Source organism: Dipteris shenzhenensis, chromosome 2, assembly GCF_047967505.1.
Source record: "Dipteris shenzhenensis isolate YYH24624 ecotype China chromosome 2, Dip_SZ_1.0, whole genome shotgun sequence".
Lineage (NCBI taxonomy): Eukaryota > Viridiplantae > Streptophyta > Polypodiopsida > Gleicheniales > Dipteridaceae > Dipteris > Dipteris shenzhenensis.
In genome coordinates this window covers 43800001-43825157 of record NC_141597.1, presented here as the reverse complement: position 1 = coordinate 43825157, position 25157 = coordinate 43800001, and the positions used below count along the sequence as shown (strand labels likewise).

Sequence of the window (25157 nt, the reverse complement as noted above, 5' to 3'; positions counted from 1 at the left end):
AAGGTTGCCATCTTGGCCGTTTCAAGGGAACCTTACATACCTTGCTTGTACTCACTAACTGATTTTGAATTTGAGGACGCTTGCAAAATTTGAAACCAAATCGATATTAAGTTTAGATGCCCCTCTACAACTTGCGCTGGTAACAGGCGTACCAGAATGACGTGAAGAAGACAAACATCTGTTTTGAAACAATTGAAAGCAAGGAAAGCTAAAAAACTATGAAAAAGCAGTGACATGCTAAGAAGAAATTTAGATAAAACAAATAAGAAACAAATAACAGTAAACTAATTAGCTAAAAGTTATTTTTTATCCCCATGGCCCCTCTAATATTGCACACAATTACTTAAAGGCCTAGAACAAACATTATATTCTAAGCTTACAGGATCGTAACTCAAGCTTGACGACCCTTGTTAATCCCAACAGTTAGGTCTTGTTGTGTACCTGGCATCTATTTGTGGACAATTGCACACAGATTTCCAGGTAACCAGGAGGCCAATCGGAAAATTGCAACTGATTTCCAGGCTTGTCTCTGGCCTGATTGTGGAGTCCTCAGTAAGCCTTTAGCTTCCAACACCTGCTTGATAATTTTGTAGGATGTTCTCGATGCATCTAGCAACAACATTGCCACCTTGTTGCTTGTCTTTATTACTGCCTCACACTTACTTTCATGTGATACTTTATTGTACTCTAAAAAGTATGCTCCTGTGGAAATTTGTTATCTAAAGGACATCTACAATGAGCTTTGTCTCAACATTACTCCTGCCTATCCTCCTTTTTCCTTCCATTAGGAACTTCGAATTGTCACTCATGCCAATGATGGTCTTTTGATCACTGGCTCCAAATAGCTATAATACTCTCCTCTTGACACTGTGCTTAGTCATCCTTGTCAATGTAGGAAGCACGATCTGTCAACCTGTGATTCCTATGAGATATTTGATCAGGGAGCTCAACAGTGTACAATGAAGGGCTTGTCACTATGCTGCTCTTACTTCAGCTTGACGTTACTTTCACAAGGGTCCTTGTCTGCATGCAACTACCTGCAATCTCTTGCAGAGTGGCCCATCTTTCTGCATCAGAATCGTTTCGTATCTCAGTGCCAAGAGATTGAACAATGCCAAGTTCTGGTCCATAGGAGAACCATCCTTTTTCAGCTTACTTCTGCCCTTAAAACGAGCTAAAAATAAGCATCAATACTCTAAATCCAAATTTCCCACCTTTGTTGCTCTTGCATTAGTCATCCTGAAATAGATTCGGCTCCCTTAATTAGTGTCCAAGAAACTTGAAAAGATGCAAAGAGTTTAAAATCGGCACACCCAGATACTTCAACTCGATTTTTTTACCAACCAGAATATCTTGGTCTACAAAGATTTTGGGGTAAAGCATCAGCTTCCTATCAGACAGTTGTGAGAGTCCTCCATGGACATGCCCCGAGTTCCAACCATACCAGTCTTGAGTATGCCCCATGCAAACCAAGTCTGGAATGTGAGCAATGTAAAAAATTGGCCACCGTCAGCATAACAATGGCAAAGTATCTTTTTGCTCCTACAGAAGTTTTTTTTCCCCCCAATGAATCCTACAAAACGCTACAAATCAAGGTCTCTGACATAACCCAGGTTGGTCCAAATCTGAAAACTATCAAAACAAGCTTGTGCCAAATAAGTTTCCTGACAATGACACCGATTCCTCTATATGAAATGGCAAGTTAAAGAGAAATTGTGCTTTTACAAAGTCAATATAGACTGAAATGAATCAAAATGCTAGTTCTGCAACCATAACAATAATTCAGATCTGTAAATATAATCATGTCATTTGTAATCTGCAAAGACCATCAAACCACTGGTATATAGTGCCCATGAATGACAGCCAGAATATGCAGCAATACTTCTAATTTGAACCCATTGTAAGTCGATTAGGTAAATAGCAGTTCTTGAGGTCTTCAATTCAAAATTTTCTCCACAAAGGAAACAAATTAGTGGGAAGAAATGCCGATGAAAGCACAGTCCTGGGCTGCACATGAACATAGATCCTCAGCTGGACAGTGCAACTCCCTTTCAAGGTTAGTCACTGCAATTTCACTCATTGTAAAGCTCGAAGACTTGAACACACGATCACAGAAACACACTCAGATGCACTCAGAATCTTCAACTGAGCAGTAAGAACTTAATTGCAAATTATCACACGGATCCACAAATGATGTCTCCCCTAATGCAGAGGGAATTCAATCCACCTAAAACCAATAATTCCCCAAATCTTACAAGCCTCCATCAGGTTACCAGATTGCTGGAAGTTGTTTAGAAATGGCACGTATGCTTTAACATTTTATCTCATAGTCAACTGCTCTTTCCCCACCTGCATAGGCCTCTTCAGGTCTACAAAAAAAAGCACTATGGTTCCTCTCATTTGGCTTAAAAGTTGTCTTTCACCATACTCCAAAAAAGGTGGCCCGCCTCTGCCATCTTATTTATCTTGCAAGTTGCTCTAATTGCTTTGCTGGTGTAAACATAACAGGATCTGGACGAACACCCCTGTCTTTCATATCATGGAAAACTTCTACAGCTGTATCTAGTCTTCCTGCCTTGAACAGACTATTTAAGAGTGGCCTGTAAGTGAAAATAGTAGGAGCACATCCCTTCTTTAGCATGTCATAGAAGAACTCCAAAGCTGTGTCAACATTGCCAGCTCGACAGTGCCCAATTATCATAAAGCTATAAGCAACAGAATCAGTAGGAAAACCCCTCTGGAGCATTGCATCAAGCATCTTGCTTGCACAATCCATTTTCTTAGCATCACATAGACCCCTGATAAGTACTCTGAAGGTAGCCGCAGATAGCTGGCAATTGCGCTCAAACATCAGTTTCAATGTTTTCATGGCACTGTCCATTGAACCTTTTTTACATAGGCAAACGACGAGTGAGTTACAAACGGCTGAGGAAGGGACATAACCAGCAGCAACCATATCAAAGAAAAGCCTTTCAGCTTTCTCACAGCATCCTTCCATAGAAAGGCCTTCAATCACAATGTTGTATATTGCAGAATTGACCGGACATTTTCTCTCCTTCATATCCTCTAGATATCTGTGAGCTTCTTTAATTTTTCCCACCTTGCACAAACCATGGATGAGTATACTATAACTTACAGCATCCGGCAGGCCGCAACTATCCATCATTGTATTGAACAGAGCACAAGCTTCATCCATCCTTCCCAATTTGTTGAAGCCTAATAGCAAACTGCGGAAAGCAACTGGACTCACTTCTTCTCCTACTGCTAGAATTTCAGTGATAACTTTGTATCCATCATCAATTCGACCAGCCTTACAAAGCCCATCGATCAAGGCTGTATAAGTGATAGCAGTAGGTGCACAATGTTGAGCCCTCATTCTATACAAATGAGCAAAGGCTTTATTGAATTGACCTGCTCTACAAAGAGCGCTTATCAAAGCAGTGTGGGTGATAAGATTTGGCGTAAGGCCCCTGTCCTTCATCTCAGTAAAAAGTTCAGTGGCTTTTTCGATATTGCCTGCTTTGGAGAACACCGTAATCAAGGTTGTGTACGTAATGACAGACATATTGAGTCCCCTCTCTCTCATCTCATCTGCTATCTTGATAGCATCATCCAGCCGGCCTGCTTCGCACAATTTATGAAGCATCACGTTGAGAGCAAATGTATCGACAAGAGATGGAAGGGATATCAATTCCTGATAGATTGTCATGGCTTCATCTAATTTCTGAAACTTCAGAAGAGCACTAAGCAGCGTGTTATAGGAGAGTGTGGAAGGGGAAACTCCAAAGTCTGTCATGTGATGCAGTGTCCAGATAGCCTCCTCTATCTTTCCTACTTGACTATAACTTTTGATGAGAATGTTGAAAGGACTGTGGGTCAGCTGCACGTTTTCCTTTCTCATCTGGTCGATGACGTTCCAAATCTTAGAAAATTCTTTTGCGTCACCTAGGACTTTGATAAGTCCAGTATAGGTAGCAATATTATGGCTGTAGCCTTTTTGACGACCAGCCCAATGAAAAAAACGGAAGGCAGTATCCACATCTTCGATAGTTGTGAGAACCTGACTAACATGGAAAGCTGTAACGCTTATTTCAAGCTGATCAAGGGCGCTTTCTAAACCCGTTTCCTGACCCATTTCTCGTACGATGGCGCACAATCGCTGTACCTTCGCGTCCCGATTGCCTAAAATCCGGCGCTGAGGCCTGCAGATCTTGGAAGGTAGCGGAAAGAAGCGACGAACCAGATCTATCCTATTCTCGTGCTGAGAACCAATTCCATCGGATAAACTGGTTAGATCGCTATCAGCATCTGGCTGTGCAGTCCCTAAATGCCGTTGTGTTGAGGCTCTAAGATCGCAGGATAGTTGAGCGGAAGCTCGATAGCTCTGGAAAAAAAGCTGAATGGGAAACTTCAAAAGCAAGGCGAGCGATCCCAAAGGATACCCAACAGAGAGCATGTTGACAAAAGCATGCTGAGGGGGTGTGAGAGCATCGAGAGGTGCGGCAAATCACAGAGGAAAGGCAGGTAAACTGGAGCTTGAAGCAAAAGGGTGGACGAAAATCGACTCCGAGCTAAAATCTACTGCTGCTCCAAGCGAAAAAGTGCAGATGGGGATGCTGAAGCTCACAATTGAAACACCATCGAAGAAGCTCCAGGTTTGAATCTCTCCCGAGTTCATGAATGAGTGAGAGAAAGAGGAAGAGAGAATAAGTATATCTCTAATATGATCTTAGGTCCCAACTCATTACAACCTCCTCATTTATAATTGGAAGATAAAAAACCTTTGCAATAATCTCTTCGGAAAGCATGACATTGCCAATGAGCATACCTCCACTTCGTTGGAAACTTTCATACTGTGTCACAGACTGGGGGGAAGCTTTCCAGGATGCCCAGGGAAGACTTGCATAGTGCAATAAGCCAATCTTTTTTAGCCACATCTGATGCTTTGACAAGTCCAATGACACCTTAAAATTGGCAAAGCTTACTGTGAGCATTGGTTTTTTCTGCAGTGGGAGAGGTGGCTCGTCATCGGATTCAGTCTCCTTTAGATCGGGTATGTTAACGATTTTCTCTGCGGGCTGGGAGTTGGCATGGACTTTTTCGAGCAGGTGTTACAGATCGCTTAGGGCAGGGGCACTGATGTGCTCAAGAGTTGAAGGTGGGGCTCGGGCTCTTCCAATGTGCTAGGAAATGTGAGGCGATGGCCGCGTTTGGGTGCCATATGTAGAGGGGGCTCATGGGAAAAGCTTTTGTTGATCTTGTGTTTCAAGGGACAGTTTGTCAGTGGTGCATGCAACGAACTACCAGTGATTTTCAACGTGTGAGTGACTGCTTTTATAAGCTTGCGTTTAGCACTGTGGGATGTATTTGTGATGATGGAGTTCGTCAGGGAGAGGTCAGTGAGAACTGCTAATATGGAGGTGTGAGCCTCAGCCGAGTAAAGAGGCTTGTCGATAATGTTCCGATTCATACTGTGTACGTTTGTTGGCTGTCCCGTCGGTACGAAGAATTGGGTTGCATGAGACAAATTTCATTCTTGGTGGAGCAAGGTTGGAGGGCTGTCAGAAGTTCTTCAGTATGTCGGAACGGCCGGATGGTGAAAAAGTAATCGGGTCGGAGATGGAGTGTCCCCTTCGTCATGAAGCGGAGTGTTGGAATCGGATGTGAGTCGGAGTGAGGTCGGATGGGGGGAGTGACGTTGCACATGTTGGGCAGATCAGGGTTGGAGTCGGATGTTTTCTTGTCGGACGGTTGTCGGATTATTGTTGGGGCTAGGCTCACCATTGTGCGTGCTTCTTTGAAGTTTGTCGTACCTGCATCATTGATTGAATTGGGCTGGTCTGGATTAGAGCGTATCTGAATGTTGCTGTAGATGAAACAACACGTTCCATGTGTGCATGGTGGACTTGTGTCGGACTGTAGTAGTTGGAGGTTGTTAAAGATAAATTTGTCAATCTGAATAGCTGAAACATATATAGGATCATGATTGAGGTCTTTGGAGAGTTCTAGAGAGATTGTGTTGATTCTTGCTTGAGTGGGATCAAGTCCAACATAAAGCTTGAGCCTGAAACCGTTGACTGGTTTGTCAAATACGTTCCCATCTAGGTTAGCTATTTTGAAGGTACCTTGCTCAAAAACCTCAAGTACCTTGAAGGGACCATCATATCTGAGCTTGAACTTTCCTGGCATTTTCCCCAACTCTGTGTTAAACATTAACACTAAATCACCTTTTTTGAACAATTTGAACTTTATGTTTTTGTTTATCCATGCTGCTCTCCTTTTCTAAAATTATATCAGCAGTATGTCAACTTGTGAGCCTATCCTCATCCAATTGCAAAAGTTGCTCTAATCTTGCATTGATTGAATCTTTTAGAGATAAATTATTATCTATTGCCACTCTAAGGCTACCTGTCAAAAATTCCATAGGTAATACTGTTTCACAGCCATATACCAACCTCAAAGGTGTTAACCTAGTTGCAACCTTGTGTGCTATTCTAAGTGCCCATAGCACTGAATCCAAGTGTTGATCCCAACGCTCAGGGTGATCAGTAACTGTTCTTCTGTAGACCTTTTTCATCAATTTATTGGAGCTCTCAGCTTGCCCATTGGCTTGTGGATAATAGGCTGTAGACATTTTATGCAACATCATGTACATTTTAGTCATCTTCCTAATAGTTTTGTTGAGGAAATGTGTTCCTCTGTCTGACACTATTTCAATAGGAACACCAAATCTGGTGACAATATTGTGATAAAGGAAATGTGCTACAGTTCTAGCTTTGCATGTTTTGAGTGCTACAGCTTCAACCCATTTTGTACAATAGTCAGTGACACCCAAAATATATTGATTACCTGAAAATTTTGCTAGAGGCTTGATGGGTCCAATGAAATCTAGTCCCCATTTCTGAAAAGGTCCCAAGGGGAGAATTGGCTGATGGGGAATCCTATCACTGTCAAGTGGTCTATCACCTCTTTGACATGGCAAACATTCTTTGGCCCAATTATGAGCATCTTTTAGAACTGTAGGCCACCATAAACCAGCTTGCAAAGTCTTCTTACCTGTAATGTCTCCAGAAAAGTGTCCTCCTGCTAGTCCTCCATGGACTTCAGATATGACAACTTTCTGCTCATGATCTTGGACACATCTTATGATTACCTAGCTAATTCCTCTTTTATACAAAACATCGGCAATGACTAGGAAAGGTCTACTCTATAAAACAAGTTTCTTTCTCTGATCCCTAGAGAATGTTTCAGGGATTAAACCATCAGTGAGAAAGAATAGCATTTTATCATACCAATTAGGTGGCTCTTCAATTCTTACCATAAAAATGCCTACATTAGGAAGTTCATCTGGTATGCCAGTTAGAGCTTCTCCTGATAGCAACCTGCTCAAGTAATCAGCAATGGCATGTTGTTTTCCAGGCCTATGCACAATGATATAGTCAAATTCCTGCAACAAAAGCATCCATCTGGCCAATCTTCCTGTTAATTGCAGTTTGTTCACTAAATAAATATGAGCTTGATGCTCCACATGAAAATGTACCTTGTTGCCCAATAAATAATGTTTGAATTTGTGCAATGCATAGATCATTCCAAGTGCTTCTCTTTCTGTGACTACATAGTTTCTCTCATGCTTAGTTAAGATTCTGCTGGCATAGCAAACTGGTCTGAACCACTTTGTTGTTCTTTGCTGCATAAGTACTGCACCTACTGCTGCATCGGAAGCATCAACAAAAACCTCAAAAGGAAGAGTCCAATCAGGTGGTTGTAGTATAGGTGCTATCATTAACATTTTCTTTAGCATATTAAAAGCATATTGCTGTACATCACCCTAGATGTATGGCTCTGTTTCTCGTGTCAGTTTTGTGAGAGAATAACATATGTCAGCAAGGTATCTAAGAAATTTGCAATGCCATTTAATTTGGCCTATAAATCTTTGAAGCTGCTTGATGTTTTTGGGTGGTTTAGCATGTTGAATGGCTGAAACTTTATTTGGATCTATTTCCATTCCATCTTGGGAGATGATGTGCCTTGGTACAATTCCTCTACTTATAGCAGCAAATGCACATTTGGCTGGGTTTAAGGTTAGACTAGCCATTCTACACTTGGCAAAGCATAAGCTCAAGTGTTGTAGATGCTCCACTTTTTTCCCAAATACTGAAAGATCATCAAGGAAAAATTTTGTAAAAGATGTAAGATATCCAACAAATACCTCCTGAATGTAATTTTGAAATTTTGGAGGGGCATTCTTAAGACCAAATGTCATAACATTAGAAGGAAATATTCCCCATTCAGTGACAAATGTTGTTTTGTCTTTATCTTCAGGTGCCATTCTTATCTGGTTGTACCCATTGAAACCATCAAGAAAACTATAGATTTCATGACCTGCTACAACATCTAGTAAAGAATCACAAAATGGTAGAGGGAAAGGATCAGTAATTGTGGCAGCATTGAGCTTTCTGTAGTCCACACATATTTTGAGTTTTCCATTCTTTTTTGGCACAATTACAATAGCTAAAGCCATGTATCATGTGTGAGAGGATAAATAAAAACAACTCTCAATAGCTTATCAATTTCCTCTTTAACTTGTTTTGCATAGTTGGGATTCATTCTGTATCTTCCCTAGATCACTAGCATAGCATCTTGCTTTAAGTTGATTCTATGCTGACAGATCTTGGGGTCTACTCCTTTCATATCAGTATAATGCCAAGAAAAGACATCCTTATACCCTGTCAATAAGTCTTTTAAAGCCATTTTGAAAGGTGGGGGAAGACCAGTACTTACCAAAACTGTCTTGGGGTTGTGGGGGTCTCCAAGGTTCGTCTCCTCCAAGTCATCTTGTCAGACTCTAGCACTCTTTTGCATATGTTCTTCAAAGTGAGCTTCAAACTCTAGGATGGCCTGTGTAGCTGATTTCTGAGTATCCTCATGTAGTGGGTCATCTAGTTGGGCCTGATTGTCACTTTAGAGGCTGGTGTTGATAGAATCTAGTTCTGACTATTTTTCGACTGTGTCCGGATGTAGGTCGAATGACTCTGTTTGTTGATTTGAGCATGTATATTGATCAATAATTTTGATTACATCAATTTCAAAAATGGGGAAAACCATAGGATTTCTCCTAAGGAAAATTTCCTCCTCATCCTCCTCAAATTTTGCTATCACATTAGTGCCTTCTGCTTGTAACTCTGTTTTGGGAAGATTCTCCCTGAAGAGAGATTGATTTTGAACTTCTTTTTGCCTTTCGTGATTGTAATTCTTTCTGAACCCCAGTCTTGTTTCACTTTGGCAGCTCTCAACCACGGCCTACCCAGTAACATGGAATATGCACAATCTCTTTCCTCCATCCTGAGTATGACAAATGTAACCGTGAAGGAGAGTCCCATAATAGTAATTTCCTATCCTCGTAGTATTCCAAGAGGTTGTATCCTCCTTTGGTCAACCATTTTGACTTGAAATGGTGCTGGTGTAAGTTCATTGCAACAAATTTTTTTTAATAGATCCTCAGAGAGGATATTCACTCTTGACCCTCCATTAACTAGTACCTCAGGGATCCTTTGCCTTTTATAATCCACATTTATGAGTGGGACTTGATAATCCACATCTTCAATATTGGATGTGTAGATGTCTCGGGTTTCCTCTTCATCATCACTCTGTGGCTGATTTGTGGGTATAGGATTGTCAAAAAAATGCAAATTCTGGCATAATTGATGCTTAAAGGCTTGAACAAGATTCAAAAGTTGATACAATGTTATTTGCACTTTGGACTCCAAAAGCTCTTTAAAGAAGAGTGTGGGATTTTCCTATTCCTTCTTGTCCTTTTCCTGTATCTGACTTCTTTTTTTTTAGCATGGTGTCTAGAATTGGAACTGTCTGTTCCTCTTTGATTTCTGTTATCTTGATTATGTCACCATTTTTTTGGTGCTGACTTGAGTCCGAGCTAGGTCTGACCAGCAAATCTTGTTTGTCTTTTGGAATATATCTCTGGTTGGAGGAAGCTTGTACTCTTTTTTATGTGTCTGGGGTCTTGTTAAATTGTTGTATGTTGTCATGCTAAAGTTGACTAGCCGTGGCTTGATGTCGAATGTTTTCTATCAGAAGACTGTCGGACTGTTTTTGGAATTGTCAGAGGTTGAGCTTAGCCTTACCCTTGTTTTGTATTTGTCATGTTCGTGCCTTTGATGCCACATTATTCTCAAGTATTTGCTGTAGTGCTTGATTTCTGACCTGTGCCTGATTGGACCAGTTCATTGACTTTGCTGCCATTCTTGGTGCATCTTTAAGGCTGCGGGCATGGGCTTTGTACCTTTAGATCTAGTCACTTCCAGTGCTTGTATATTACTATGACTTCTTTGAGTTTGTTTATTGTAATCCTCATTTATAGGATCCAAGTACACCATATGAACGCCTGGTGGTGGCTGCTGTTGTTGATTCTAATTACCTCTTGCATTATAGTTGATAATGGGGATTCCTCTTTCTCCTCGGTGCTTGCACCAAAGTTCACATTGAGGACTTTGTCTATGTCCTTCCATACCACAGTATGTGCATGGTTGATTCTGGCTTTGTCCTTGTTGATTTCCCTAATTCTGCTGATTCAGTCTTCTTGGTTGTGGATTGTTGAATCTTTGTTGTCCTTGGCTACCTATACTGCAATCTGATTGGCTACCACTAGTGGGGCTTGGTTGTTTGAGTTTCGTACATGAGAAGAAACTCTCCCCCTATAATTTGGAATATACCAGCATCGTTCTTTCTCATGATTGTCCTTCCCACAAAATGCACAAGCAATTTTAGGTGAAGGTGGGGGCATTTTCAAAGTTTCCAATTGCTCTTTGATCATTTGCTCTAACTTAGAGAGCTTGTCTATTTTCTTCTTGCCTTTTGATTTGTCTTTGTCCTTGCTCTATCTTTTCTTTTTCTTGGAGGTCTCTTCCTCATCACTCTCTTCATCTGATGTGTCATCGGTTGTTGCATCACTTTTTTCTTCTTCTGCATCAGTGTCTGTTTTTGTTTCACAATCTGTTTTAGAGTCGGAATGTATTTTCTTCTTCTTTTTTTTGGACCTTGACATAGTGCCAAGTCTTCTTTTTGCTCTTTGTGCATCATCAACCATGTTGTTGAAATCATTTACTCCTCCAAGCTGATCTTTGCCAGCTACTGCTGTCCGTAATTCCTTGTTGAGTCCTTTACAAAAATAATCTCCCAACTGCTCATCAGTGGGTTGTTGATTATTTGTCAACCTCCTGTTCAGATTTCAGAACATCTGTGCATAGTCTTCAACTAACAGATGTTCTTGCTTCATATTTCAAAGCTTCTTGAGTATGTATTCTGGAGTTTTTTCTTTACGAAAATGACTTAAAAAGGAAGTTTTCAATTCATCATAAGATTGAAAATGAGCTACACCATATTGCATAAGCCAATTCATTGCCTTACCATTAAATTTTGCTGCAAACTTCTCTTTTTTGGTGAGGTCCGGCAGTTGTCCAAATCCGCTTGCAGCCCATCTTGTCTCAAACTGTTCGACATGGCTGTCGGGATCTTGTCCTTTCTTGTCGGTGAATTTAGCTAATTTCACCAAGGGATTCCGCATTCTTGGCTATTGTTGTTGTCTTTGAGGTGGAACTTGTTGTCTCCTTTTTGGAGGTGAAGGCAATGTATTGAAGTCGAGTTTCCTTTGAGCTTGTACAAATAAGTGTGCTCCAAAATTTATCGCAATACTCCTCTTGATTAATTCTTTAGTAGGTGATCAATTGGGTAAGTTCAAGCTGTACTACACTTACTTCTGTGCCATGCATAGAATTGTCAGAAGAACTTGTTCCACTCGGTGTGTAATCTGGATCATGGAAAATGTCATCCTGATCATTCGTCTATGTGCTCGCTTCCAGTCTAACACAATTTCTAATGAAGTAGGCATAGCCAATTCGGTGAGGCGATGTTTGCTCCTGAGAGTTATCCGACATGGACCAACATACTTGCCATGTAAGAGAAAAATAGAGCACTTTAATCACTGGCTACTGTAGAGTTGCATCTAGTGCATTTTCATGAGTAGCCTGCTGGCACTTTCTCGATCTTTTGGTCTTCAATAGTTGATTGTTCTTTGTGTGGAGTACGACATTGGTCCGATTGTTCCTCCCTTGTATTGTTAGACAGGAGTCGGACCAGGCTCTGCTTGGCACTGATTGCAGATTTAGAGCTATAGCTTCGTAGGCACCCCCCCACTCGTCTCGCAGTGTATTCACTTGTCCAGAGTGTGTGGCGGCTATCTAGCTGATTTTCTTTGAATGAAGGTGAAAGCAGAAGTCTTGAAGAAATTCCAACTGTAGTCCACCTTCAAGTGATTTCTGATGGATTTCTTTTGTGCGACAATGCTTCATTGTATGCTTGATTTTTGTGAAAGTTGTTGCATCTGCTAGTCTATTTTTCATGTGGTGTTGTAGATCTTACGGTTTGCTCTCTTTTTGTAGAATTGCTTATGTATTAGCAAAAAATCAGCACGCAGAGTTTGAACATAGTAGAGGATCTCCAATAGTGTTGATGGTGTCTCCAAAAAGCTGGAAAACACCTACACATATCCACACCTGGCAATGGTAGTGCCAAGGTCGGACTTACGTCTGACTAATGTTGAAAAGATGCAAAGATAACTCAAAACATAAAAAGAACTGAGATCACTCTATATATAGTAGAAATGTTACTAGTAGTTTGTATTCTAGTAGATCACAACCACCACCCTCATATAGGAGGTGAAGATCAGCTTAAAACATCATCCCAACTTCAGTCGGGTAACAGTCAAGAATAGAAAATAGTTCAAAACATGATGTGGTGGATAAGGCCACTACTACTAGCTGTTAGGGACAGTTTGTGAAGATAGTGGGAGAGAAGGAAGGAGTCTCACTTGCGGCTTTCTCACATATACAATGGGGGAATACACACAAAGGTGGAGGCTGAAAACAATTTTCCTCTTCTTAGTTGTGAAAGCCAAAAAGAACTCTAGTACAAAGAAATAGAAGAACCCTATATGTGGGTCTCAAACCAAACTCAGCTAACTAAGGTGGCATACTAACTGAGCCATGAACTAGAGTACATAAGGATAGCTGTCATCCAGTTATTACTCATGGGCGGTGTACCAACCGCATCTGCAGCTAACAAGTCGGTGACATAAATGCACAACGGTCACCCTGGCATATCACGAGTGGAGCTCGATATCTCAACACTCCCCCTCGAGCTCAATCCTGATTCCTGCACACCAAGCAGGTCTCTGAACTTGCGCAGCTTCTCTGCGCCCAATGCCTTCGTGAATATGTCAACTACCTGATCCTCTGTGCTGACATAAACTAGATCAATAAGACCTAGTAAAACCTTCCCCCACACATAGTGATAATGCACCTCAATGTGCTTTGTCCTAGCATGATAGACTGGGTTATTTGCCAAGTGTATACTGCTTATGTTGTCAGGATAAATGACAATTGGCCCATTTGTAGACTGATGCATATCATAAAGTAGCTTATGCAACCAAGCTACCTCACATGCAGCCATTGCTGCACCCCTATACTCAGCTTCTATGCTCGACAAGGCAACTGTAGGCTGTTTCTTGCTACTCCAAGTGACTGCAGCACTCCCAAAAGAGAACACATATCCACTGGTAGATCATCTATAAGAAATACTACCAGCCCAATCAGCATCAGTGTATCCATGCAACTATATCTGAACCCTAGTCTCATAAAATAGTCCATACTGCAATGTGGACTTCACATACCTGAGTATGCGTCTAGCCGCATCCAAATGCGGTTTGCTTGGAGCCTGCATAAACTGACTTACCAATCCAACAGCATAGCTCAAATTTGGCCTGGTAATAGTTATATAAATCAAACTTCCTACTATGCATCTGTACATAGTAGGGTCTTCCAAAAGCTCACCTGCATCTGCACTCAGCTTCACATTCTGCTCCAAAGGAACTGAAATAGGCTTACAGCCTGTCATCCCATATTTGGATAGCATGTCCAATCCATATTGCCTCTGCAAGAGCCGTATCCCACTTGGTGGTCTAATCACCTCAATGCCCAAGAAATAATGCAGCTCTCCCAAATCCTTCATCTCAAACATCTGCTTCAATAGCATTTTCACATGAAGGATATCTTCATCACTATCACCTGTGATGATCCAATCATCAACATAAATGACAAGTAGCATAATACCTTTCTCTGTCTTTCTCACATAAAGTGAGAAATCTGCCTTGGAAATCTGAAAGCCAATAGTGACAAGATACTGCCCTATCTTGTCAGACCATGCTCTAGGTGCTTGCTTCAAGCCATACAAGGCTTTCTTCAACTTGCAAACAAACTCAAGATGAATAGCATGAACATAACCTGGTGGCTGCTCCATAAAGACCTCTTCTTACAAATCACCATGCAAGAAGGCATTCTTTACATCCATCTGATGTAACGACCATCCCTTTGATGCAACCATAGCAAAGACCGCTCTTACGGTTGCCATCCTTGCAACCGGACTGAATGTTTCTTCATAATCAATGCCATATGTCTATGCATACCCCTTGACAACTAATCTTGCCTTGTATCTGTTCATAGAACCATTTGCATTGTGCTTCACCTTATAAACCCACTTACAGCCAATTGCATTCTTGTCTTTAGGCAAAGGCACCAATTCCCATGTAGCATTTGCTTCCAAGGCATCCATTTCTTCATCCATGGCTTTCTCCCATTTTTCTTTTCGCATGGCTTGCTCAAAAGAAGTGGGTTCTGGTTCCTGTATCACCTTGACCATATAGGAATAGTGAATGGCTGTAAATCCATCATATTTTAGCCTATCCACAGGATACCTGGCTCTGGTAGACCTATGCAAAGTAGGCTCACTTTCAGGTGCTCTCAAAACATCCCTAGTCTTCCTTACTCCAAGTGTAACAACAGAAGGAATACCCAACTCATCATCAATGCTCTGTTCTGAGCCACTGGATTCACCATCCACATAAGAGTGACCTGCATTCACATCAAACATGGGCTAATCTACCTTCTCTTTTCCTTTTCGTGATACCTGCATACCACTATCTGCATTGCTTTGAGGAGATTCTCCTGATCTCAATCTGCCTATCCATGGCGAAGTATGTGAACCACTGCTAGAGAACACTACAGGTCCATTAATATTTTGTGATTGCTGCTATGAATTCTGTGCAGCATTACCATTTTGTGCATCTATATCGTCAATCACATTTACTGGTTTATACCAATTGCTCATCTCATAAAAAACAACATCTCTGCTCACTGTAAAATTACGAGTAGAAGGGTTATAGCATCTATACCCTTTCTACTGCAGAGAATAACCAATAAAGATGCACTTCTCAGCTTTTGGATCCAACTTGGACCTCAACTCATCTGGCACATGAACATAGGCAATGCAACCAAAAATTTTTAAATGAGAAATATCTGGTTTCCTACCAGTATACATCTCCTCTGGCGTCATGCCATGTATTGCTGCAGTGGGAGTCCTATTCATTATATAAACTACTGTAGCAACTGCTTCAGCCCAATAATAATCTGGTAGATATTTTTCATTTAGCATGGCCCGAGATACCTCTCAAATATGCATGTTTTTCCTTTCTTCAATTCCATTTTGCTGTGGGGTATGACTGCATGAATATTGCTGCTTTATGCCATGCTCCTGCAGGAACCTTGCAAACTCATTTGAGAGGTACTCTCCCCCTCCATCTGACCTTAGGCATGTTATTTGCAGGCCTGTTTCTTTTTCAACCATAGCTTTAAAAGCTTTGAAGTGCCCAAACACTTCACTTTTCTTTTTCATAAAATACACCCAAAGTTTTCTACTAAAGTCACCAATAAATGTGGCAAAATAGTGACAGCCTCCAATAGATGCAGCTTTAGTAGTCCACACATCAGAGTGGATTAATTCTGATGGCTTTTTACTCTCTTGAACATGCCTAGGAAATGGTTTCCTTGCCTGTTTTCCAAATTGACAGGCTTCACAAACCTTATGCATTTCTGCAACCTTGAATTTAGGCAATCCTGCAACAATATTTTGGGCCTGCATTGATTTAAGTCGCTGTACATTAACATGACCAATGCGTTTATTCCATATATCAATATCTGCAACTACACCAGTCCCATGTGCAAACATTGCTGCACTCAATTCAAGCATGTCCGCATCCAACGTAAACATCGTGCCCTTCTTCTTTCCTTTTGCTATCAAGCGACCGTTATTTTTCATATCCTCAACAAAGTATACACGAGGATTAAATCTGACCTGCAAGCCCTACTCAACCATTTGACCAACAGAAACCAGATGCTTGGTGATGTTCGGGACATGAAATACATCAAACAGGTATTTCTTTATCCCATCCTGCATAGACAAAGGAATTTTACCAATTTGCACAATAGGATGTGCAGTATCATCACCAGTCTTCACAAATCCTGGTCTTTCTATTTTCCTTGCATCCTGCATCCATTCTGCATGACCTGTCATGTGGTTTGATGCACCTGAGTCAACATACCACACATCATTGCTTTCTTCAGCACTTGTCACAGAATTGGTCACGTGCTGCACCATAAACAAATGCTCATTTCTATCATCACCCTGTCTACTAGAAGATGCATAATTCCCTTGCTGCAATTTTCCATTCATGATGTCATTCTGCTTTTTATAGCAGTCTTTAGCCATATGACCCATTTTACCACAATAGTAGCATTCAACATTGTTGTTTACATCCACCACGACCTCTTTGGCTCCCCTTGCCTCTAGAGTTACCACGTCCTCCTCCAAAAGACTGGTTTTCTTGAGTTTGCTGCATATTCTGATTTCTACCACGGCCTCCAGATCGGCCTGCTCTACCTCTACCTCTACCTCTTCCAGTATTTGAGTAGAAGACAGTTTCTTTTGAAGTTCCTCCTGAAGAAGATGCATCACCATTCTCTGCTCTTAAGAAATTAGAAGAGCAAACAACTCAAAGTCAGGAAATTTTTCATGAACGGCAATGGATGTCCGGAACTGTGCATAGTCCTTTCCTAGACCATTCAAGGTCACAGAAACTAAATCATCATCTTCTACTAGCGACCCAATGGAAGCAAGTGCATCTACAATTTTCTTCACCTTCATGTGGTAGTCATTGATGCTCATATTTTCTCTCTGCACATTGTGCAACTCCTGCTTGAGCTGCATTTTCCTGGCTTGCGTATTTGTGCTGTACATTTTTGCCAAAGTATCCCATGCCTCCTTTGGCGTACTTGCATCCTGAATATGCACAATCATAGAATCTGAAATACTGATAGACAGCCAGTACATAAATTTTCTGGCTCTCTCATGCCATCCTTTAAATGCCTGCATTTCCTGTTGATTGGGAACATTAGGAAGAATTGGTTCTTCTTCATTTCCTGTAATGAACTCCCAATAGCCTTTTCCTATAAGGAAATTCATCATTCTAAACTTCCATGCTTGGAAGTTGTTCTTGTCAAACTTTTCGGTGACAATCTGTGAAAGAGAATCAGACGCCAATACAGAACACTGTCACTTCAAAAAACACAGCTTCTACCTCACAAGGGCAAATCTGCAAAACAAACGAAAGTGGTATTTGACCACACAGTCACTTCCTAGTGACGATTTTGCATCAACAGGTAGTAAGGATGATTCTATAACTCCCAATGTCTCTGTGCATAGGCATACAATGCAATTTCTGCGGCAACTTTTCATCGGCCTGCGGAGCAGTGGTCGCACAGTAGATTGGGCCCCGAAATGGCCTCTCACCACACCGCGAAGGGCGTCTCAATCTAAGACAATGCACTCTTGCACTTTTCGGCTGTGCTACATGCAGAGATTTGCTCCCAAACTCAAAAAAGGAAAGCAACGTTGGTCCTCTTACCAGAACACCATGAACTTGGTTTGCTTTCTTGAACTCCTTACCACGAACAAGGCTTTGATACCATGTGAAGATAGTGGGAGAGAAGGAAGGAGTCTCACTTGCGGCTTTCTCACATACACAATGGGGGAATACACACAAAGGTGGAGGCTGAAAACAGTTTTCCTCTTCTTAGTTGTGAAAGCCAAAAAGAACTCTAGTACAAAGAAATAGAAGAACCCTATATGTGGGTCTCAAACCAAACTCAGCTAACTAAGGTGGCATACTAACTGAGCCACGAACTAGAGTACATAAGGATAGCCGTCATCCAGCTATTATTCATGGGCGGTGTACCAACTGCATCTGCAGCTAACAAGTCGGTGACATAAATGCACAACGGTCACCCTGGCATATCACGAGTGGAGCTCGATATCTCAACACAGTTATAACTGTCCCTATAGTTACAAAATTATCCACTACTCCCTGATGTAACTTCCCTTTACTAGGGGTATACTAACCCTCCTTGGGTGAAGCCCACGTGGGTGGAGAGGTCACCCTCAACATAACCCAACTTTAGTATCAGAATCGTTAAGAGTCTTGACAGCTAGAGGTTGTAATCAAAATGACAACTATCGAGTCAGATATAGCAAGAACATGAGGGACAAATAGAGAGAGAGAATACACAATGTGAGTTCTTATAATAGTTTGTCTAATGATGAATGAAAGACAATATAGCTATGCTAACTATTATCTATTATGTGCATTGTATCTCCATTACTATCTTTTTAAAATGCAATGTCTCTTATCTTTCTTCCCTTTCCTTTACACAATGAGAGAGAGAGAGAGGTATATTTTATCCTACAATAGAAATATCTCAACCGTTCTATAAACATCAATTCTTGCTTTCGACAATGCATTGGTAGTTAAGTTCTCTCTTTTCCCTTGAACAACAAAGTTTTGTATTCCATTAATATTGGTGATCCTATGGATTAGAATACCCAACAAGCTATCCGGTAATTAAAGATCAAGATTGGTTTCTTGTGCACCATGGAGTGTTTCGTGCCATCAGGGTGACAAAGTGGTCATATGTATACCATATCCGGGTTGGTGGAGCAAAAAGCTCAATCTTCCAGACAAGATTACATTAATCCAATGTTTTAAAAAGATGGAGGGATCCGATAGTCTTGAACAAGATTGGAGTCAAGTATAATCATGAATATTCATTTGAATTGAGTATACTAATGTTCTTGGCATGGCAATGCGCATGCAAGGGGCTTCAGGTTGTCTTACAGTGTGCCAAGGATAAGGCATATTAGTCACGTTCTCTGTTCTCATATGCTTGCCATTGAAAGATTCTGAGACATGTATGTGTTCTGTTCTGCCTTTTCTTGTGAAATAAAAAATAATTTCTCAGTTTTTTCTTTAATAAATCAGGAGTAGGCTGAAGCTTGTTGTGTGCTGTGACCGGCAGGCAGGGGTTTCACGGATTGTGGTGGGGCTTCGCCATCCACTCAAGCATTTTAGAGGCAAAGCAATAAAAGAATTATGGACTGCTAACACTAAAGTGGATGTTCTAGGAGAGGAGCTCCAAACAGGTGCAGCTGTAGAGGTAAAGATTGAAGCTTTTCAGAACATTTGTATCACCTGTCTTGGAATCCCCTAGGGGTGTAAAATGAATGTCTACAAATAGCCAAGGCGGCAACCCCATATCTTAATGTACACATTTGCAACTCTGACTTTGGGGATAGTAAGAGAAGCAAAAACCAGATGAGGAAGTGAAAGCTAGTGCTGAAATGGCACCAACACATTTATCAAGCCAAGAAGACGTAATCTAAACAGTGACATGGGAAGAAACCAAGGTCGAAAGCCTAGAGGATGAAAGGAAGATCCCACAATTTCAAGAATTATTGGAGTAAACCAAGTGAATCCAATAAGAACCAATCATCGACTACCATTTGACCTGCTTCAAATAAATGAAGAAGATGTAGATTAACTGCCACCAGATCTTTTGAAGCTTGAAGACCTTGGGGGTGAGGTAGCAGTAGATTTTGAATAAGTAGCAGAAGACATAGTTTGTAGACAACAACGAAAGAGAAGAAGACCCAGACAAAGATTCCAAAAAAAAAGAAGAATACTCGAATGAAGAATCCGAAGCAAGAGCACAAAATTTAAACAAAAAGTTCGAAGAAAAAGAAGCAGATTTAGACAAAAAATCCGAAGAAAAAGAAGCAGTCTCAGCCAAAATATTTGAAGATAAAGAAACAAATTCGGATGAAAGATCTAAAGAAGAGAGAAAATTAAATTTGGATGCAGAATTTGACCAAGACGAAGAGAATCAAGCTTTTAACACCTTAGCAAAATCTAAAGAAGAGGGAAAATTAAATTTGGATGTAGAATTTGACCAAGACGAAGAGAATCAAGCTTTTAACACCTTGCCAAACAGTCAAATGAGCCTAAAAACAAATTCACCATCGGCATCACCTACAGGTCCACCCATGAAGAATAGGACAAACACATTAGTTCATCTGATGGCATATCCACAGGTAGCAAGTTTGGAATGCAAATTTTTTTAGTTCCATGGTAAGGATAAAGAAAGATCTAGACAGTCATGTTGTGCAACTTGAAACTCGGTGGTTTTGACACCTTGTTTGGGAATTCAAAAAAACTGTAATAGTTTGCCTGCACACTTGATGTAAAAGTTGTGAGGTGGTTTAGCCCATATGGAGTGGGAAATTTTGCCACTTATAATGACTTAAAGACACAAGTTTTGGAGATTTTTCAAAAAGAGAAAACCCCTAGTCATGTCAAGAGAAAGCCAAGGTAGCTAAAACAAAAGAAACTATTCATAGACGACTACATTCAACAACTTTTGAACCTAAATGCATGATTAGATGCAACAGAAAGACCAACCATCGAAACAATGGTGGAATACTTTTACAAGGGACTAAAACAAAAAATTCAAAGTTCAATTGGTGGCCTAGTATTGCCGGTAGGTGCAAATGGATCCAATACCCTAGTTGATGCAACCAAAAGAACTAAAAGACACATAGGAACAATCAAGAAGAAAAAGAAAAAATCCGAGGCAGAATCCAAATATGATTTCAAAGAAGATTCTGATGTTTTGGATAGTGAATTTGAATTTGAATCTGACTCGAGCAGAAATGAGCCCGACAATGATTTAGATACTGACTCAAAGAAGAAAAGAAAGAAGAAGAGAAAGAAGGCAATAAAGAAAAGCAAAATGGAAGAAAAGAAGATAAAGAAAAAGAAGAAGTAAAAAAGACTCCTATGAAGTCTGATTTCGAGAAACTTGTGGATCAAAAGCTACAAATTTTTAGGGGTGAATCAAAATCGACCAAAATTGTAGTGCAAAACTTGCAGCAAAAGTCACCCAACTGCACATGCTGGTACAATCCTAATGTGTACAACAACAGTCGCAGAGAACTCCAACAAATGGGCACCAATGTGGCAACCATTGCAACAAAATCAATGTTCGATGAGCAGTAGCGGAAGTGACATCAATAACAACAACAACAAAGAAATTGGGGATAGTAAAGGAACTAGAACCAACAAACTAATTGGAATCAACAGCAGTCGGGACAATGTGAATATTGCTTAGATAAGGATGGCCAATGTTCGAGACCGAACTGTGCCCTGTGGGTGAAGCATTAGGGGAATTTTGGACTCAAAAAGAGCCTCATAAGGAGCAGATTAGCAAAATGGATTAAGAACTAACAAGGCCTATAGAGGGTCCCATCACCCTCATATGGGGACAAAAAATTGCATCTCCCTAGGCCGTTGATGGTCCCAAAAGTGCACCTCCCTCTCCCACTTGGAGGACCCCCCCACTCCCAAAAGGTTGACTCTCTTTACATCATTTGGGGCCCATCCCTATTCCCAAAATGTATCTTGCAGGTATCCCCATGGCATCCCCCCCCCAAAAATTTTTTTTAATTTTTTCAAAAGTGCAAAAAATGGCCCAAAACTCTTCCAAAACTTCCCCTAAACCATGCCTATGCAGCCAAAATCACTTGCTACTCCTTCTCATCGCAATCAACTTTTCGACGCCTAAATCTAATTTCTTCTCCCCACTTTTTTTTGTTGTAATCCCAAATTTGCTTTCATTGACCTTAACTAATAAAAATATTTGCTCCTTTGACTTCTGATCTAAGATACTATTTTTAGATTCCTCCCATGGCTCCATTGGAAGATCTTACCAACAACAAGCCGGGAAGCAGTACCTTGCACATCGAAGTTGCACCAGAGTATGCTACAACTCATCAATGCCATGGCGACAAGATTGTTGACAACAAAAGACTAGATCAACTACGACAACAAGGAGCAAGGCATATCGACTTATGGAGCGTTGGTGGACTCTATCCAGTGGATCCTTAAACAGGTGCTCCTCCCATGTTTGAAAATGTGATAAGTTTGATTCAATACATAGGAGATGGTCTTCAAGGCTTACTTGGCTATTGTAAACGCATCAGCCTATCCAATGCTAAAGCACAATTTACGAGGCTTCCCTTGTTGAATATGGAAGGAGAAACTAAAAGACTTAAAAGATACCATGCATAATATCCATGAACAAGTAACCCAAGAACCAAAAAAACTTGTTGATTCTTCACAAGAGACAATCACAAGATTGATTGATGAAAAGAACCAATTGTTGAAAAAGACTTGGTCCCTGCAACAATAGCTTGATACATTGACTAGGATATTAGAAAGAATAAAATGAACCCCTCTAGGTTACAAGCATAAGATCAAGCCTATGCAACCAATGGAGAGCTTGGCACATTGTGGTGGAGCAAGGAAGTGCACGGTGCAAGCTACACGGTCTGTATGTTTGGATTACGGTAGTGGAAGATGGTTTGGAGGGTGTTAGGAGGAAGGGGAGTGATGAGGTTGAGGTGGAAGATAAGGGCATGGGGCGAGGGTATATGTGGCTAGTTGGGTTGAGACCTCCCAATACATTTGAAAATCATGTTGCTCGTGGTCTTTTAGCGCGGATTCCTCTAGGGAGCTAGAAGTATGTAGGCGATCGTTGTCTTCCTACATAGAAACGGTTCGTGCCTGCTCCTGTGCTAAGAGATCCTGGAGGGTCTGAATTTGAGGGTCATATCCCCTTGGATTCTGGCTTCTTGCTCCTCAGCTTGCGCCCATTGTTTGTCTATGGTGTGGAGGTGGGATTCTGCCTTGTCTACTAGGTCCATGAGGGTTTGGACCAGGGATTCATTGGCATCAAGCTCTCTTTGAGCTTTGTAACAAAGAGCTTTAGCTCCTCGACCTTGTTGCGATACTCTTCTACTTAGTTGAGAGCAGTTTGCCCTATAGCTTGGGCGACGACCATCAATGTGTGGCTATCACGCATGGAGAGTTGTGCCTAGAGGAGAGTAGAGGAGAGCTGGGAGGCCTAGTCTTGTCTTCTCTATAGAATGGTGCGTGCCATCTGTGGGAGATGGGCCATCACATCGAATAGTTGTAGCTCCATCTAATCGGCACGGGAGAGTTGCTCGATTGACCATAAAGCTGCATTCAGTTTATGTACCCAATCAGAACGATGTGGTTCTACTACCTTGGTGAGGATAATGCATAATATTTTGTTGGTGGATTCGGCCTGTCCATTCCCTTGGGGGTAGTAGGGTGTGCTTTTTCTATGGATTACCATAAAGCGAGACAAGAGTTCTTGGATTACCTCATTGAATAAATCTATGCCTCTATTCGACACAATTTCAATGGGGCATCCGAATCAAGTGATCACATTTTTGTATAAGAATCTTGCTGTGCTTTTGGCATCTGCCTTTCTAACTGCTTTAGCTTTAGCCCATTTTGTAAAGTAATCAATGGCCACAATGATGTAGCATGCTTGTGTTCCCTTTGCTGCTAGATGGATGGGGCCCACATAGTCAATCCCCCATTTTTCAAATGGTTTTTGTGCAACAACTGTTGTTAGGGGATTGAAATTTTTATGTTGTGGTTTAGTAGTCCGTTGGCATAGATCATAGCCTTTTACATATTCATAGGCATCTACCCACAATGTTGGCCACCAGTAGCCTATGAGGAGGACTTTTCTTATTGTGGCTTCCCCTTGGAAGTGTCCTCCTGCAATGCCTTCATGGACTTCACTCAGGATTGGCATGATCTCATGAGGCATTACACATCTTCTTAATACCTGGTCCTTGCCCATCTTGCCTGCAATGAGTTGATAGGGTGCAGCCTTTAGAATCAATTTTCTGGCATCTACTACTTTCATTTCAAGGGGTGGTCTTCCTGCCATTAAGTACCCCAATGGTATATCCACACCACTCTGGAACAGCATCTATTTGAAATAGTGTTGCATCTGGCAAGTCATCTTCTACTCCAGAGGCTTCTTCTCCCAACTTGACACAAGACATGTGATCAGCAATGTAGTGTTGGGCACCCTTGCAAACCACTATTTTGAAGTTGAATTCTTCAAGCAAGAGGAGCCAATTGGTTATTCTTCCCATTGTACATGGACGGTTCACAAGATAAAGCAATGCTTGATGGTCGGTGTAGAAGACACAATCATTTGCCAGTAGATAGTGCCAAAATTTCTTAACACTATACACCATTGCTAGGGCTTCTCTTTCTGTGGTGGTATAGTTGATCTTTGCATCATTGAGTTGTCGACTGGCAAAGTAGAATGAGTAGTCTTTCTTATGTTCACCAAGTTGACAAAGCACACTCCCAATTGCATACTTGGATCCATCAGTATGAACATGAAAATCAATATCCCAATTGGGAGATATAAGGATGGGTGATGTCATTAGGCACCACTTTAAAAGCTCAAAGGCTTGGTTGCACTCTTCTGTCCATAATAATTCCACTAATAATTTGTAAAGTGGTCTAGCTATCATGGCATACCGCAATATAAATCTTCTATAATAGCCGGCATGTCCTATAAAGACCTATACACCTTTGGAATTTGTAGGAGGAGGCAATTCCATGATGATTTTGATTTTGTCCATGTTAGTTTTTGCAATCCTATGTTGAGAAATGATGTGTCCCAAGACAACTCTGTGGGTGACCATGAATTGGCATTTTGTTGGATTTAGGGAGATGCCATACTCCTGGCATTTGATTAGTACTGCTTCAAGACATTTGAAGTGGTCTTTTTTGTTTGAATGGATGCACAAATCATCCAAGAATAGTTGTAAAAACTTATTTAGAAATGACTTGAAAGTTGTGAACATGACTCATTGGAATGTGGCCGAGGCATTACAAAGGCCGAATGGCATGACTCTATATGCAAAAATACCCCATTCTGTAGCAAATGCTGTTTTTGATTGGT

The 25157-nt window shown here is 41.0% G+C and overlaps 1 protein-coding gene across 1 annotated transcript; it reads right to left on the bottom strand.

Moving 5' to 3' along the window:
- Positions 1-1896: 1896 nt before the first annotated feature.
- On the bottom strand, positions 1897-4713 carry LOC147904800 (uncharacterized). Its single transcript, XM_087395542.1, has one exon. It carries the CDS (start codon positions 4454-4456, stop codon positions 2462-2464), a length of 1995 nt encoding a protein of 664 aa, XP_087251668.1. The 5' UTR covers positions 4457-4713; the 3' UTR covers positions 1897-2461.
- Positions 4714-25157: the final 20444 nt, after the last annotated feature.

Bases quoted from the DNA above. Each gene is read 5' to 3' on its own strand.
- LOC147904800 (XM_087395542.1), bottom strand. From the start codon at position 4,456: ATGCTCTCTGTTGGGTATCCTTTGGGATCGCTCGCCTTGCTTTTGAAG.